This window comes from Lepisosteus platostomus, chromosome 14 (genome assembly GCF_059453375.1).
Source record: "Lepisosteus platostomus isolate fLepPlt1 chromosome 14, fLepPlt1.hap1, whole genome shotgun sequence".
NCBI classification, from domain to species: domain Eukaryota; kingdom Metazoa; phylum Chordata; class Actinopteri; order Semionotiformes; family Lepisosteidae; genus Lepisosteus; species Lepisosteus platostomus.
This window is the reverse complement of record NC_142624.1, coordinates 27,120,524-27,138,462: the sequence shown is the minus strand read 5'-3', so window position 1 is coordinate 27,138,462 and position 17,939 is coordinate 27,120,524. Positions and strand designations below refer to the sequence as shown.

At 36.3% G+C, this 17,939-nt stretch overlaps 1 protein-coding gene across 2 annotated transcripts in view; it reads left to right on the top strand.

Annotated features, from left to right (window-relative positions):
- The window catches only part of cers6 (ceramide synthase 6), a 58,569-nt gene extending 40,774 nt beyond the window's left edge, over window positions 1–17,795 (top strand). Inside the window, exons 7-11 of one of the 2 annotated variants that reach the window (XM_088605401.1) lie at window positions 1,871–1,999; window positions 4,951–5,057; window positions 13,876–14,032; window positions 14,819–14,842; window positions 15,288–17,795. In XM_088605401.1, coding sequence (XP_088461527.1) covers window positions 1,871–1,999; window positions 4,951–5,057; window positions 13,876–14,032; window positions 14,819–14,842; window positions 15,288–15,446 — 576 coding nt within the window. In that variant the 3' untranslated portion in view covers window positions 15,447–17,795. The remainder of the gene's footprint in view (window positions 1–1,870; window positions 2,000–4,950; window positions 5,058–13,875; window positions 14,033–14,818; window positions 14,843–15,287) is intronic. The other variant, XM_088605402.1, reaches the window with a different exon arrangement.
- The last annotated feature ends 144 nt before the right edge of the window (window positions 17,796–17,939 follow it).

Genomic DNA, 17,939 nt, shown 5'->3' with positions numbered 1-17,939 from the left:
TACATTCTTTTACAATCTCGTCTTCCTACAGTTCCCCCTCAATTTAATTGGTGAAGCCATTTCTCACTTCTCTAACTACACTGCTTTGTAGTGCGACTGCTTCTTTTTCACAGAAGAAGTATGTGAGTAGGAGAAATTTAAATCTCCAGACTGTGGTGTAGTGGATTATATGGCCATGTATAAATCTCACTGAGGTTTGGCACCATTAAAATTCAGGTTTTATTAGATCTGGGAGAAAGTGCAAGAAAAAACTAGATATTCAGGCAGAGTAAACAAAATACAGAGTATACTTTTCACTAAAGAGATTTACAGGACATGAGGTGCTCAGTTGGATTGTACACCACTGCATCTTTTTAGTGCATTCTAACACTCCACATACTTAAACTGTGTATCCCAAAGCTTCATGTTTAAGATATGTGCATATCCTTTTGATTTTAAGTGAATATGTATTAGAAAAATTCTTAAAATAAACATCACTGTGCTTCATGAGTATACCATAAACACTTGGCATGCTTGGAAATGGATTCTGACAGTGTGTATTACTGTATATTCATTAAACTATGCGATTCTAATTTGGCATGATAAACATCAAAAACTAATTTATTAAAGTATCAAACTGCATCATTAAAAACAAAGGTGCTACACCTTTAATTAAAGCATGGATACGTCAATTATTTTCTACTTCCAATTAGGAAAGGTTCATTCAAATTTTTTTAGGAAAGAACAAACACTTCAAGTTATCAGGTTGAACAAGAAAGCTCCATTTTTCCATAATAAAATAAGTTTGTCTCAGTAAGAAGAGCATTAGTTAAAGGAAGGCATCAAATGTGGAAATATGGAGCTGTGTCTGGAATTAAGCTGTTCCAGCTGTAGATGGTGCCTTTGGCAGATAGTTATGGATTGGATTTTCTTCATACATTTTTAGATGCATAATACCCACATAGGACAGAAGTGATACAGTTGTGTATATGAAATGGATTAATGCCAAAGTTAAATCGTTAAGTACAACATTTCTTCTCAAAACTGCAAAACAGAATTCTTAAACATTTTATGCCTCATGCATAACACTTCATCCCTGAAGAAATAACTCAGAAACCTAAAAGCAAATACAACTGGTATGTTGGCACACCAGATGTCAATTTCTGGATGCAAGCCCTGTCAAACATTATTTGAGTGCTTTCTTCAGAAGAGTGGAATGCTATAAAATGAAGCACTCTGCTTGGGTTTTGTACCAGAGAAGTAAATTGCTGGTGTATGTGTACCCCCTGTGTAATGTTATGTATTTTAACATTCATAGGTTTGATTTTGCAATGAAACATGCAACAGTGTAAGACTTTTAAAGTGTGCCCAAATTAAGTAGTGATTTTATGTAAATTATGAATACCTTCTTTCAACATCCTTCTGTAAAAAAGTATGATATAATACAGCTCGTCTAGATGGAGGGTTTCATAGATACAGGCTTTGTTAGAACCTCTCACTTTTGGAAGCTGTAAGGTACCCAAAAATAAGTGAAGAATATCTTATGCATATGCATTCAAAACTCTTTTGTATACCGTTTGAAATGCACAGTATCATACAGTATGTTTTTAAGGGTAAACGTGCATTCATAAAACCACTATCTGCTCTGATAAGATCCCCAGGACGAATGTGTGCCGCTAAAGAAGGAGGAAAACAGTGTTTTGTTACATTTTGGAGCTGGTTTTCATGAGTCTACACAGGCCATTTGCAAGGCAGAGACCGTAATCTTTTAGATATTATGGGTAAAAATACATTGAAAAATATTTTAAAGCATCTCACATGTTACAAGTTGGCTGCCCAATAGTCAAGCATTATTTGATACATACTTTGTTTTTTTTTCTTTCTCCTCTAGGATTTCCTCATTATGTTTCTTCACCACCTTGCAACACTCTCCCTGATAACCTTTTCATATGTCAACAACATGGTGCGAGTGGGGACGCTGGTTATGTGCCTTCACGATGCTGCGGATGTCCTGCTTGAGGTACTGGAACCTACAAAAGTGCTGCCTTAGAAATGTGTAGTGTAGCGCTCAAAATCAGTCTGATGTTGGGAAGAATATTTTAGGTTTATAACAGCATTAAGCTTATTGGCAAAACACACGGTACAGATGGAGGTACTGTAGGTAATCACCACAGAGAATTTAATACTGTAGCTCTGCAACGAACTGACTCATTGAAACAAATGTATTTGTTTCTGATTGATGTTTAAAAGCATGCAATATTTGTATATGTGTCTGTTGCATGGCAATGCGTGTGTTCTTATTAGATGTTCATATTGAGCATATACAGTGCCTTGCGAAAGTATTCGGCCCCCTTGAACTTTTCAACCTTTTGCCACATTTCAGGCTTCAAACATAAAGATATAAATTTTTTATTTTATGTGAAGAATCACCAACAAGTGGGACACAATTGTGAAGTGGAACGAAATCTATTGGATTTTGAAACTTTTTTAACTAATAAAAAAATGAAAAGTGGGGCGTGCAAAATTATTCGGCCCCCTTGCGTTAATACTTTGTAGAGCTACCTTTTGCTGCGATTACAGCTGCAAGTCGCTTGGGGTATGTCTCTATCAGTTTTGCACATCGAGAGACTGAAATTCTTGCCCATTCTTCCTTGCAAAACAGCTCGAGCTCAGTGAGGTTGGATGGAGAGCGTTTGTGAACAGCAGTTTTCAGCTCTTTCCACAGATTCTTGATTGGATTCAGGTCTGGACTTTGACTTGGCCATTCAAACACCTGGATACGTTTATTTGTGAACCATTCCTTTGTAGATTTTGCTGTATGTTTGGGATCATTGTCTTGTTGGAAGATAAATCTCCGTCCCAGTTTCAGGTCTTTTGCAGACTCCAACAGGTTTTCATCCAGAATGGTCCTGTATTTGGCTGCATCCATCTTCCCCTCAATTTTAACCATCTTCCCTGTCCCTGCTGAAGAAAAGCAGGCCCAAACCACGATGCTGCCACCACCATGTTTGACAGTGGGGATGGTGTGTTGAGGGCGAGGAGCTGTGTTGCTTTTACGCCAAACATATCGTTTTGCATTGTGGCCAAAAAGTTCGATTTTGGTTTCATCTGACCAGAGCACCTTCTTCCACATGTTTGGGGTGTCTCCCAGGTGGCTTGTGGCATACTTTAGACGAGACTTTTTATGGATATCTTTGAGAAATGGCTTTCTTCTTGCCACTCTTCCATAAAGGCCAGATTTGTGCAGTGTAAGACTGATTGTTGTCCTATGGACAGACTCTCCCACCTCAGCTGTAGTTCTCTGCAGTTCATCCAGAGTGATCATGGGCCTCTTGGCTGCATCTCTGATCAGTCTTCTCCTTGTCTGAGCTGAAAGTTTAGAGGGACGGCCAGGTCTTGGTAGATTTGCAGTGGTCTGATACTCCTTCCATTTCAAGATGATCGCTTGCACAGTGCTCCTTGGGATGTTTGAAGCTTGGGAAATCTTTTTGTATCCAAATCCAGCTTTAAACTTCTCCACAACAGTATTACGGACCTGCCTGGTGTGTTCCTTGGTCTTCATGATGCTCTCTGCGCTTTCAACAGAACCTTGAGACTATCACAGAGCAGGTGCATTTATACAGAGACTTGATTACACACAGGTGGATTCTATTTATCACCATCAGTCATTTAGGACAACATTGGATCATTCAGAGATCCTCGCTGAACTTCTGGAGTGAGTTTGCTGCACTGAAAGTAAAGGGGCCGAATAATTTTGCACGCCCCACTTTTCATTTTTTTATTAGTTAAAAAAGTTTCAAAAATCCAATAGATTTCGTTCCACTTCACAATTGTGTCCCACTTGTTGGTGATTCTTCACATTAAATAAAAAATTTATATCTTTATGTTTGAAGCCTGAAATGTGGCAAAAGGTTGAAAAGTTCAAGGGGGCCGAATACTTTCGCAAGGCACTGTATAGACTGTATGTTTCTGTCCTTGTGGAATTTGATATCTTACTGTATCACTGCAAGTTCTGTTAATTTTACCTAAATTTTGTGTAATATGTATTGCTATTCCAGGAACAGGTCGAGGTTAGTTCCATGCTGTAAAGTAAAAAGTACTTTTTACTGTTCAGTGAGGAATTTCTCTACTTGTTTGCATTTTGCCTTTGCATGTCATAATATGCCCCCTATTCTAACCTCTATTACTATTCTGGCCACACACGAGTGTTAGTACAGACTGTGGTAGTGATACCTATGACCTGGTACAATGATAACATGTGAATTAAAGGTATTAGCTTTAGAGCCTTACCAAAGCTGCAAAGACGTAGAAATAAAAAATTGACAGAAGAGCTGAGATGAAAAGCAGCCCAGTGGGTATTTAAACTAATTAAGGCTGTGAGAATAGATTTTGAAAATTAAACTAGCCAAAGTCACTTTGTCTCTGAAAGCCTTCAATGAAAACGATCAAGCCTAATGATTTATCACTATATAAAAGAAACTTATAAGAGGCTGTTTAAATAGTCATACCATGAGTATAACTAAGCTTATTGGGATAATTTGTACAATGATGATAAGATGTAATTTGTTGCTAATTTGTTAGTATAAATACAAAATGTTGAATAAAAATTGTATTAAAAATATTTGCATTCAGTATGTCCCATTAAGACTGAAGTTTTCATATTTCAGTGTAATAAAGTTACTGAGGCTAAAATATTAAAGCCAGGAATCTAAAGACTAACTACTGCTACTAAATATATTTTAAAATAATGCAGCCCCAATGTTTTCCTTTGCTTTCTTCTATCTTATATATTGTACTTATTGTACAGGTAGGGTAATACCTTATTAATATTTAGTTGATTAACAGACTTGTGATTATTAATGTTTAACTATTAAAATATTTCGTTTGGTTCTTTTTTAGAATCACAACCTAAAAGTTTGCAAGTTAATTTTTCAGGACATTTCTAAATCCTCTCGATATTTTTATTTGCAGGCTGCTAAAATGGCCAATTATGCTAAGTGTCAAAGACTCTGTGACCTCATATTTGTCATGTTTGCACTGGTCTTCATAAGTACCAGGCTTGGCATTTATCCTGTTTGGTAAGTACAGTATGCATTCTTCTCTTAATTTTTTTTTAATTGATTGTTCCCTTTTATTTGGCATAAGTGACTTTCCAAAAGATTAAAAAAACACAATATCTGCATTCGGCTGGCTACATTCCTAAGAAAAACCTAGTCCTTATGCTGTGTTGTCCACTTTTCAGGATATCCACAAATGTGAATGTCTTTGAGTTTTATGCAACACAGTGGCAGGAATAGCCTGTATCAATCATGTTGGTTATGTCAATGCAATCTACATCTGTTGCTGGATTTTGAATACTTTCAGTCATTAACCCTGATTTTCATACTCTCAGAGCAGTTGAACCAGTTTTGCTATACTAGTATTGTTGCACTTAATGAGAAAGTACAAGCCAGTCTTCTGCTTCTGATGTTGACTCAATTTTGTGCTGGTTTAAAAGTTAATTACCTTCATAATGTTAATAGTATAAAAAGGGTAAGGTAAAAAGGCCCAAACCATAACAAATATAAAAATATTTTAAATAACAAGACCCAAAATCATACTTATTCAGAACTAAGCCATTAATTTGTGCTTGTGGCCTATGATTTATTCTGAAAATCTAAATAATATATTATATTATAATCATAATGAATTATTATAATCTAATAATTTAATCTGCATACATCCTAAACTTACTTCCTCTATGTGCATATAAGACATATTGTATTGTTAATCCATAGTGGAATATGTATTTTGTCTGGTTTACATATAGGGGACTGAAGTAAAATAATAGCATTATAAAATAAGAAAAACTGAAAACATTAGTTGCATGTTGCATTATGACGAATGACACTATGAAAATGCAACAGTCATATGTGTGAATAGTAAAATTTAATTAGACTTACAAATGAATCAATAGGTCAAAGATATGTTTAAATACCCATTCAAAAAGACTTGATATGAGTTAACACAAGAAGAGCAAAAGAGATGTTCTTTCCCCCATTTGAGTACTGAACATCGCCTGACTGCTAATGTCAGGATCACAACTGGCTGGCTGTGAGTTGTTGTCCCAAAGAATAAGATCTGTAAACCAGTCCAGAGGAAGAAGGAAACAGCCAGGTCAGGTCACCATATCTTCCCAGGAGTGGCAGAGGGACTGATCAGTCCACAGAATCATTTTCAGATCAGATTGTTGTGGTTTTGTAGCATAAGACATCCCGGAAGTAGGAAGAAATAACCTGCTAATCAGCAAACTGACTGAAGTTCTTTGTATAAAACTTATCTGTATACATAGAGGCCATTGAGGACTTACCAGATGACAGCTTAGAGATAAAATCTTTGCCTGTGGCAGTCCAGAAAACACTTGCAGCAGTCACAGATGATGTAATGGATTGTTTTATTCACCAATGAATGTCATTTTGCCCTTGGTAGATATAACAGAAGCAAACCAGTGGGACAGTGGAAGTGTGGTGATGTGGGGGAATTGTATACTTCAATACAAGAAGCCTTTGGTACATATAGAAGGCAACTTTTACTACAGTTTGGTTTTAGCTTTATTTGAGCCCTTGAGGTTTTCTGTTCCTGGAAGCCTATCTAAAAGTGTCAATTTTCCAACAGACCACACAATGATCACGACAGGAGACCACTGTGATTAGCTAACCTTAGTCATCTGGTTACAAATATACAGAAAGACATCTGTTACACTCCATACTAACTTTGTAATGTTTTCATTGATCAACATACCCATGTCATGGTCATACCAGATACATGTTTTGTAATTTTAAGTTTGTCCGATTTCATACCAAACTTTTACATGATTTTTGATTATCATAATTGTTTAGTATGCATTTTGTTTACAGTTTCTGTGATTTTGTTTCAGACTTGCACCTGTGTGCTGCAAAAGCTCAGTGAAAATCAGTAGATAATTTTTGCCAGGTTTAAAATCCCTTTACATTTAAAACTGAGAATTTGTTGTGTTGAGAATTTCCGAAACATGCTTAGTATCCACTAAATTAGCAATCCCCTTCTCTTTTTAAGGTGTTTTCTGCAAGCAGGCTTACATAATGAGTCATACAAATGAGCCAGTTATGAAACTGTTTCTTTGTATTAAAACACTGTTTCACTTGTTTGCTTCACAGTGTGCTTCAGTATACAGTACACCCTATTGTGGAAAGTGTCTGTTTGCATAGGAAAAAATTCTAAAATGATCAGTATTATACAGTACATCTGTGATATCAGGAATCTCAGCTCTGCAGCTGGCTTCACCTTTTGTATGCTCTAAATATGATTGATGTATTTTCCTCATTTATTGTACATATCAATAAATAATAAGAGTAAAGTGCTTTGAGTGGAGTGTCCAGAAAAGCGCTATATAAGTGTAAGCAATTATTATTATTATTTGTGTCAGTTTAAATTAAAAAAAATAAAAGAAGGCTGGGTTTTAAATTAAAAAAATAATCCTGTTTTCTCTTGCCATAAAAATAAGAACTCAAATTAAAATGATCCATGTGGAAAAGTAGGGTAAAAAATATTAGGATAGAAGTTAATAATAATAATTATAATTGCTTACATTTATATAGTGTATATAAGTTGAACTGAACCTAGATAAAATGGGGCATGTGATGTTATTTCTGCTTGTACTGTATGGTTGTGTTTACTGACATGGCCAGCTGCTCTAAAAAATTAGATGACCTACCTCTAACCCCACCACTACCAACTACCAAAATAAGATTCTACTTTCTGTGCCTCATGGTGCTGCTCCTTTAAAGTTGGTTTGATTGATTTAATGACATCCTGGTGAGTCTCTCTCCCAGCATCTCCCAGAGACAAAGAGAGTCTGGTTTCCTGAGCTACAGTCCAGCCCTCAGTACACATCTGCATGTGTAGTGTGCGCTGTCTGACATGTGAGAGCATGATCTCTCTGCTGTGCACAGTGTTTCATGAGATGTATGGAGTGACTTGCATTGTTGTAAATCCTTGTGGATTATATATGGATTGTGAGCAAGATATGCAAGTAAATCATGCAATGAGAAGCCTTTTTAGCCATTGGTATTGCAGCCACATCACTAACAGGGAATATGATCAACCTTATAGTAGGAGAGTAGGAAAGGATTATAACAGGGAAATGTGTGATAATTTGACCCTTTAATTTAGATATTCTTCACCGTAGTTTGTGAGCAAGAAGAAATTTATAGTGCTCACTCAGAACCAGCAGATTTATTGAGTTTATAGAAGAACAAACTGGACGTTTGGTTTAGATAAACTAGTTTGAGCCTATTAAAGAAAAGAGAGAGGCATGCTTGATGATGGTCCTGAAGGACTATTGAGGGTCGATAGCTATTAGCCAGATGAAGCAGGTCCTGATGAGAGGAGCTTAATATACTGTTTGTGGTATCAATAGTAACACTTGCGTCAGATTTGGTTCACTTCCTGAATCTTCAGTGCTTCATTTTAATAATTGAAAAACCCCATTGATCAGAGATTCATTCAAGTGTCAGAGAGTACTACTGTTACAAGTGCCCCAATACTTGTTAACATGAAGCGCATCTCATTGTAAGTAATAGACGGGTCACGCACTGGAATCGCCGGCCTACTGAGCCGCACTTTAAAAATAGAACATGATGTGGAGATAAGAGAACTTTGGGGAGTTCAGTCAGTTAATGTTTCTCCTTTTTACAGTCTAATGCAAGGTGCAAAGCTTCTTGTATAATGCATGATGCTACCTTGCATCGAAGCTAAGAGAGAATAAACAGTATATCTCAGTAAAGCTTTTCCCCTGTGCTGGTGTGTTCGTATTGTTCCCCTTTTTTAGTTATATTTAAAGCAATAATTTTTTTCTGTCTTCGCATTGATATGATATTTGTTAGATAGGAATTTAAATTATATCAGAGCCCAGCCTTGTCTGATGTACTATACATTTCTCTTTGGTCCTATGAGACATGATTGAAGGTTTAAAAAACAATGGTGTGCTCAGTCATTTGCAGTAAGCGGACACTTCCTGTGCTGTTTTAGACTTCTCCCGATGATTAAACTGTGCTTACAGCATTTAGTGTTTTTTTCATATTTAGAAAACAGTCTTAATTGTTAATTATGCCTATTCAGATGTTGACATGGAAGGAATAAGAGACTTGTATTAAACCCTGAATGCAGCAATACAATTGTAGGTCATGCCCCCTGTGATTTTCATTCTTACATGTTAACAAATTTGTTTCCAGCGTCTGGCTTTGCTTTTATCACTTGACTTGCAAAACAATAAGTAAGGAGTCAATCATAAAAACAAACTGGTTGTGGCCACTTAAGATGTCATTACTCAGTGACAGATTCCATCTAACCTAAGGAGCTTTGGAATTCTTATAGTCAGTGTAATTACAGCTTGGCTTCATTGATCTAAACATGATTTAAAAATCACAGATAAAGTGTTCATAATATTGAGTGATTACAGAGAGATGTATTTTGTGCTTTTATCAAATGCCATAAAATAGCCTGTCTGCTGTCACCATAAAATGCTCAGTGCAGTAATTGATGCTGACTGTATAATTGGAAATTCACTTTCTGGCCTCTTAACACTCACATTGCTCAGTTATCCATCACAGTTGCTGGATGTAGTGTGTCAATGCTTGACTCATACAGTCCTTCTGAATTCTTGCACTGGCATTCATAAATTAGAAGGAGTACAGCTATTCATCTCTTTCATTTTCTCTTTCTTATTGTCTGCAACTAAATTTTGAAAACCATATCCTCCTTTAATCTGAATAAACTGCACAGAAATGTAATAATGGAAGAAACAAATTGAATAGCGGAAGACTAATGCACCAAGACTTTAAATAAAGGTTAGGATGGTATATGAACAAACAGTATTTTGAGTTCTCATTCTATTTGATAATAAGCAACATTTATTAATGTACCATGACAAAGAGTAAAAATAAATGCCACCTCAAATAGGTCTGAGTTCCCTAGATATTCTTTGAAGTGGGGAAGGCGAGATGACTGAGGTTTGAGAAACTGAATTTTTCAATTTCTTTATACTTCTAGATACCTTCAGGTTTAAGTCTAAGTCAGCATTAACTCGGATCAACATAATTTCCATCAATACATTTTATTACTTCTTTATCCAATATGGGGTCATGGTCGATTTGGAACTTATCCTTGCACAAGGTAGGATACAGCCTGGACGGGTAGCCAGTCCATCGTAGGGCAAACACAGACTAAAGACTATGGGAGGAAACCGTGGGACCCAGAGAAAACTCACACCCAAACCCAGGGAGAAGATTCAAACTCCACACAGATAACCTACCAGGTCCAAAATTGAATCCAGGGCTCCATGATAAGGCAGCAGTGCTAACCACTGCACTACTGTACCACACCTCAGCATCATTTCATTTCACAAAGTCATTGATTGTTTGAAGACGTTTATGATTAGTTCTTTGCTATTTTCACATCAAAGATAAATGTAACTGTGTGGAACAGTGATTTGGTAGGTGGGTGTAAGATACAACCATCTGGTTGAACCTGCTTTTAAGGGATCATTCAACACACAGTTGGATTGGGTCCTCACATCAATTTAGCTACTAGTTATCAAGGACGTAAGGTTGGGTTAATGGCTTCTTCTTATTTGTATCCTTTCTTATATTCTTAAAACTGCAACCGCATGGTTTAATGGAAAAACAGCTTCATTGTATTTTTTTTTCTGTAACCTTACTACATCTAAACTTACTATCACCAAATTAAGAACAAATAATGCTGCATTGTATCAGCACCTTAGAAATAAATTGCCTTAAAAATCTCTGTAATCCCTACAGTAAGAATGCACCAAGCAGTCCAAAGTTACTAGTGTCTGAAGTGCACCAGATCAGCCAGTGTGATGTCTGTTTTTGACGGTCTGCATTATTCTCAAGACAGTGCATTTCAGTCTCTGTTTTCTACTGCTGTTCTTGCAACACTTTATACCCTAATTCTGCTACAGTTATTTTCCGCTCTGCATTACTGCTGGGTTTATCCTAAAAAAAGGCATGATCCTGGCTTTATAGATCAGTGTTATATCAGCCACAGATGTTTTATGGGAGCATCACCATATTAAGAAAAAAAATAATTTCAATATTAAACATTAATTTAACATTACAGATGTCATGTTAAATGTATGTCTGTAGTCATAGATTTTGGTGAGTCTGCGGTATTTTGAATTTGTTTATGGTGATCAGCAGTTTTGGGCGGCGTGGAGGCTTGGCAGCTAGCACAGCTGCCTCCCAGGTCTTGGTCTTAATCTTGGACTGGTTCAATACTGGACTGGAGCACCTTCTGTGTGAAATTCACGCATTCTCTCCATGTCCATGCAGGTTTTCTCCAGATGATCTGGTTTTTTTTTTCCTTCTCAAATGCATGCTTAATTGGTGTCTCTAAATTTCCCCTGTGTGCCTTATGAGGAGCTGGATTTCCATCCAAGGTGTGTATTTTCAAAGATAAGAACCACGTTGCCATGACCCTCCATTGAAAATAAGAGGCTTTCTGGGGATTGCTAAGCAGATGGATTATTAGTACTTTTCTCTAACAGAAGAATAAAAATTCAGGAATGTTTTTTGGTGTGAAACTTGCAATATATTTCCTAATATATGTGCATTAAGTTTAATTAACATAAAAACCAATAAGGACTATTTAGACCAATTTATTATGGCTAGAGGGATTGTACAAAGTAAGCAGACTGCCTTGCTCCCATGGGTTGTAATTATTCTTTGCTGTTTATAGTGTTTGATTTAATGCCAGTAGCCACTCAGCCCTTGACACATTCTTTATGTGCACTGGATCATGGATTGAGGGCAGTAGCACTCCAAACTGGAGACATTGAGGTGCTCAGAGCCCTGTTTTCTTTACTTCACAATAGCATAAGCTTATACTGTTAATAATTAATTATACTGATAGCTTAGGGTCAGTCAGATACAGTAAGTGGCTGGTTTTGTCCTTCAGTCTGCTGTGAGACTTGCTTATGTTTTTCACAGTCTTTAAAACAAGACAGAAGGTTTTACATGCAGGTAACAGGAATGTACATTTTCAATATTGGAATGTTTTGTGTGGAACTAGAGGAGCCAAGTATAAAAAAATATAGAGGAATATATGCTGATGTTACTTTCGTTATTTAGACCACATGTAGAGGGTCTTGCAAATAACAACAGGAGGCTTGGATATGTAGTGAAAATTCTAGTATTTAAATCAGCAGAAGTGATGCCAGAAGATCAGCATGCTTTAGAACATATGTTCTTAACAGGCAGTATAAAAACTTCACTAAATTCTGGTCTGAAAGTAAGGTCTTTTTATTTACATTTACATTTATAAGGTATTTTTGATTACATGGAGACAGTAATCTTTTAAAGGTTTTCAAAATACTAAATGATATAATAAATAAAAATAAATCCAAAATTATTTAAGTAAGCTCCCCACCAGTGAATAGCTGTATGTTTAGGGGCAAGCCTTTTATACAGTGCCCCTGGAGCAGTTGGGGTTAAGGGTGGTGCTCAGGGGCCCAACGGAGTAGGATTTCTCTGCCGGCCACAGGATACGAACCAGCAACCTTCCAGCCACAGGCGCAGATCCTTAGCCACAGAGATGCCGCTCCGCCTGGCTTTGTCACAAAAACAGCCATTTGTCACCTTTTTTGAGGAGTGACTGAGAAGAGAATCATCCAGACCCAAGTCTTTGGGTTAAATGGTACAACATGCATTTCTAACTTTGTTTTTCAGATTTGTCAAAATTTGGTTTACATGGTCATTTGTTTCCTTTCTTAAAAAATAAATTCCAAAGGAATTTCCAATGTTTTGTTTTAAATTAACAAATGGCTGTTTTTGTTACAGAAAACCCTTTTTTGGTCATGCTAATTTTTAATAATTTAACCTTTATCTTATACCACACTATTCAACTTAGTAAAAGTACTTCAAAGGTACATGAATTGCAGAACACTTTTCATGTATAAAGTTGGCATGTTATCCACATGGTTATGGTAATTTCATACTGTTATGTGAGCATCAAAAGAAAACTGTTAACAAATCCACAAAATTATTATCAGGAGGCAAGATTTCTTCACAGCATAGACATGAACAGACATGACATAAGTAAATGTATTATGCCGTTTAAAATTTGTCAACGGGGGTCAACCATGAAAGTAACTGGCTACTCACGTTTGAAGCTGGGAGACTGTTTGAAACATACATTGGTGTAGAGGACATGTGCCTGTTTCGTGGTCTCTGCACAACATCAATTCGGTTCATCCTACAAATGTTCAACACAGCAGATACAACAAGAAACAGTCAATCTTCCAATTATTGATGACAAGGAATTGGTTTACCTGATAAATAGGGCATGTTTATTCCTTTTTGAGAGTTTTTTCACTTACTGTAATTGACATTCAGTAAAATCGCCTCATCACCTGTGCCCAATCAACTCTCTTACTAATGAAGTGATTCAAAGTTTATTCAACAGGGTCACTCACATCTGTCATGGTCAATCATGAATGAACAATTAAGCAAAATAACTTTTAATCAATATCCAAAATTAGCATACTATTATTACTTTAAAAAAATGCATATGTAGAGATGTTACATTTCTTTTGATGCTCAGTATGTTTTTCAGTATGGTTAATACCACTTTCCTTTTAATCCTCAGTAAAAATCCAATTGCAAATTGCATATTTTGTGACTGAATGTGAGCAAACGAACAAATGTATAATCTCTATAGTGACTGTAACAGGAGAGTACTCATTTGAATGAAATGAACTATGCTTGCAGTACTTTGTCAGGGAAGGGGTACTTGTCTCAGTAAAAGTCTGCGTATTGAGAAATGTGATGTGTATTCTGTTGATATTTTTTTTATTTTCAGGATTTTAAACACAACGCTGTTTGAAAGCTGGGAAATTGTGGGTCCTTATCCTTCATGGTGGGTCTTCAACTTCCTTCTCATTCTCCTGCAAGTCCTGCATTCCTTCTGGTCCTATCTCATCATAAAAATAGCTTGCAAAGCCATTTCTAAAGGAAAGGTAATGTATGCATGTCACAGAATTGTCATCAGTCTAACTCCTCTACGTTAGCCTTTGAAGTTAATCAGACCATAAAATATAATATGCATAGATTATAAAATGGAGAAATCTACAATATTAGGCTAACAGATATAGACTTTACTGCTTTCATGTCTTTATTGTATAAGAAACCTCTATTTCTACTAATTAGGTTTAAAGAATGTTTAAACTCCTTACGGTTTATCCCAAGATTTTAATTGACAAAGACAAATTTGTTTCCCTTAATAGATTAATGAGAAATGAAGGGGTCAATAATACTTTACTGTCTGCATCTGTATTGTACTGCAAGTGAAAATATAAGCTTATTATTGCTTGTTCAACATCTTAGAATGTTATACACTATAATTCTAAGTAGCTAATATTGCACTAATATTAAAAAATTAGTGGGCAAAATTTGAAAGAACTGATCAAGCAGTTTTATGGTAAAAGTACTTCTAAGGTATTAGTAATTGCTAAGACTGTTCTGTGGTTTGAATCTGGAGTCAAATGCGTTGGAAATTATTTATTTTATTAATGGCACTCATTAGTTACAGAACAGCATGTTAACTCATGTGCAGCAGGCAGCAGAAAGCTTCAATAATGCAGACTCTTGAAGACCCCAAAACAAGGCAAGCCTCCAAAACACAAAGATGACCAGCAGGGGGCAGTGATGTGCTTTAGTGGGTTTGTCACCATGTTAAAAATGCTTCAGCTTCTAATGGCTTTTTCTTGTGTGACTTATTTCTCTCCATTCTGCTAACCTTGAAGGTGGGGAAATGGAATCCCTTACATGTAAGTTGGACACAGTGTCCTGCATGAAGAGTAGGCCATGTATGGAGTAGGCCACTCAGAGCTCAACAGATATCCAGGCCTTTCCAAAACACCATCATTAACATTTCCATCTACTACCTATCTTCATGAAGGTTTAAGGAGTATAGACAGGCCACCTCATTTGCATGCCTTTGAGCCTGTGTGTGAAAGTCAATATTTACTGTATACGCTGAACAGAAGGTTTCTTTTTGTCGTTATCCTAATACCTAAAACGGTCTTTTTTTTTTCACCGACATTTTCAAAGCTTGAGAAATTTTCGCAAGATGTCCTTTCCGTCGCCTCCCGTGCCCCTTTTGATTGCTTTCCTCTATTCCGCGCCGGCAGGCGTGCGAACCGGCTTGAGAACCTCCGACGTTTTAGAAAGGGGTGACAAGAGGGACTTTCCTTTTTGCTGCCTGCTTCCTAGGTTTCGAAAGACGATCGAAGCGACGTTGAATCCAGCTCTGACGAAGATGAGGAACAGCCTCCCACACAGAAGGTTCACAACAGCGCCACCAACGGTACTAATGGTGCCACCAGAACCAACGGCTACCTTTCTGGGGCCCCCTGTCAAGACGAACACTAATCACTTGCCGATTCGAAGTTTCAAACACTGGAAAGATGTCGCAAGCACCATTAGTAGAATATTGTATGTGAGACATGAACAACATTACCTGTTTGATACCAGAAGTACTTAATAGAATTTGTGGTGATACCGTGTATCCTGGTATCAAACAGCGTTTCAATAGAATATCAAAGCATTCTAATAGAGCGCTGCCCAGTCTTCTGTGCGTGAAAGAATGAAGGATTTCCATTTTTATTATGTGTGAGCATGCTCTGTATATGTAGTCTGACATAATGGGAGCGGTATTTTCTTATGTTTTGTCTTTGTATATTATTTATTTTTATATTTGTTTGAGATTTGTGGACAAAAGGGATTTTTTTTTCTTTGAAATATTTGACTTTCAAAGTTGAAATTGCTAGGTCATGGTCCTGCTGCTATTAATTTCACTGCTAAGTCTGCTTTGACAAATATGGGTCTTAATTTTTGCCACGTGCAGCAATTTTGGATACGCTTTCAATGCAGTGGTGTCACCTTGCTAGATCAGTGGTTGCATTCTTTTTGTTTACAGGTTTAATAATAGTAATAATGTATTCAGTCAATATCTATAAGGAAGTACACTTTTATAATGATTGTAAACCAGTCAACCAGTAACAGTATTATGTCCATGTAGATTCATTTTGAAGTGAAAAAGGTATGACTGTATTCCAAGTTCCTATAGTATTCAAGCAATAGTATAGAGCCATTCATACTTCCTTTTCAACACCCTATGGTGTAAAACCCTGGTTAGCTTTGGTTTACGTAAAGAACACTGAAATATTCTGTTGATAATATGAAAAAATTGAAAACAACAACGTGGTTAAAGCTTGTGTTCACATCGGTGAATTACATAATCTGTAAATGATTAGCAAGCCACTAAGCTGTTTCTTGCAAAGTATAGTAAATAACAGTATTTGCATTAGTTTGTTTTTTTTGCTTACACTGAACATTGCTTTGAGGATATATCCTACATTTCCCCGATGATATTCACATCAATGGGAAACACATTTATGGGAGCCACATTTTAAACCGCTGCATTTCATTATTATGGAGGAGAACCTGAAAGCATGTTCTTTCCTGGACAAAATACTTAATACTCTAAATTCAAATACACTTTCCGACCAAAGCGGTACACTCATGCTTATTAATCAAGAACTTTACTCCGCAACTGACAAATTGTTCTACGTCTTTCTCCATCACTGAAACAAGGATTTCCAGTTCATGACATGATTAATGAAATTGTTGTCTGATTGGGAAGCAAGACAGTTAAAAATCCTTCACCAGAAAACATGTATTTAATTGATCATCTGCGATACATTTACGGTATGTAACCAGATCACATAGAGGAAATTCTGGAAATTTTCGGAAACTAAAAATGTATGGTCCCCAGCTGCAGTAGTGGTATCATCTGATAAACTAAAATGTTTTGCTTGCATCCACATATATGTGGTACCATCTAATAGGAAAAAGTATATTGTCCATGAATCTTGCTGTTAATCTCTTAAATCTCTTGCTGTTTTAACCTAGATAGTAAATCATTGCATTCTACTTTGGGAAATAATAAACAGACTTGGTATTTGTAGAAGGGAAAATGGGTAGCATTGATAAGAAACAAATGTTAGAGGAAGTCTCCTGTTAGGTTAGCGTGATTGTCCAAAGCTTTTTTAGTGATGTTTTTTTTCAGTGATGTTAAGGCACTGTTTCAGTTTCTTATCTGAAAAAGGTCAACTATGGACTTTAAAATCTCAGCTAAATAAGTTGATCCCATTGACAAAGAATAAACTGTCTAGATTGAATTAATTTACTGTTTCTGATCAAAAGATTGCATATTCCAAAGTATTCTGCTCTTCTTCTTAGAATCATGGAGGCAGCAGGATTACACACTTAAGACGTAGTATAAGGTGCCTTCTCTGATTTCCTTTTCTAGTATTCATCAAGTATAGAACCATTGATCTTTGTATTGGAATATATTTCCCCAGTTCTTAAATATTAAACAAAAGTAGCAAGGGAGTTCAAGCAGATGTATTTAATTAACAATATGGTTCAAGCATAAACACAAATGCGTTTTTATTTCAAATAAATGAAGTTCATTAAGTATACATAGGAGGTTTGTAGTCTGCCTAAATACGAGGTGAAATTGCAGCAATTTAATAGCAAAGGTTTCCTAGTTTTTATCAGTCCAACAGTTTGGTTAAGAAAGACTGTAATCTGATTCACAATTTTGACTGTAATTGGTTTGGTGGACAGTTCTTAGTGACAGAATAACCTTTAGGAAGTCCAAATCTGAAATTGTTGCCAAGTTTGTTTTTGAATAAACTCCTTCAAACAAGACCACACCATGACAATGGCTGGGTTTTTTTTCTTCTGCATTTTAGCATGTTGTTTTCTGGACTGTCAATTGGTGTTGAAAGAAAGCTAAAAGGGTAAAAACATGTTATTACATTCCGTGGCTACTGCTGTCACTAGCCCAGATGATCA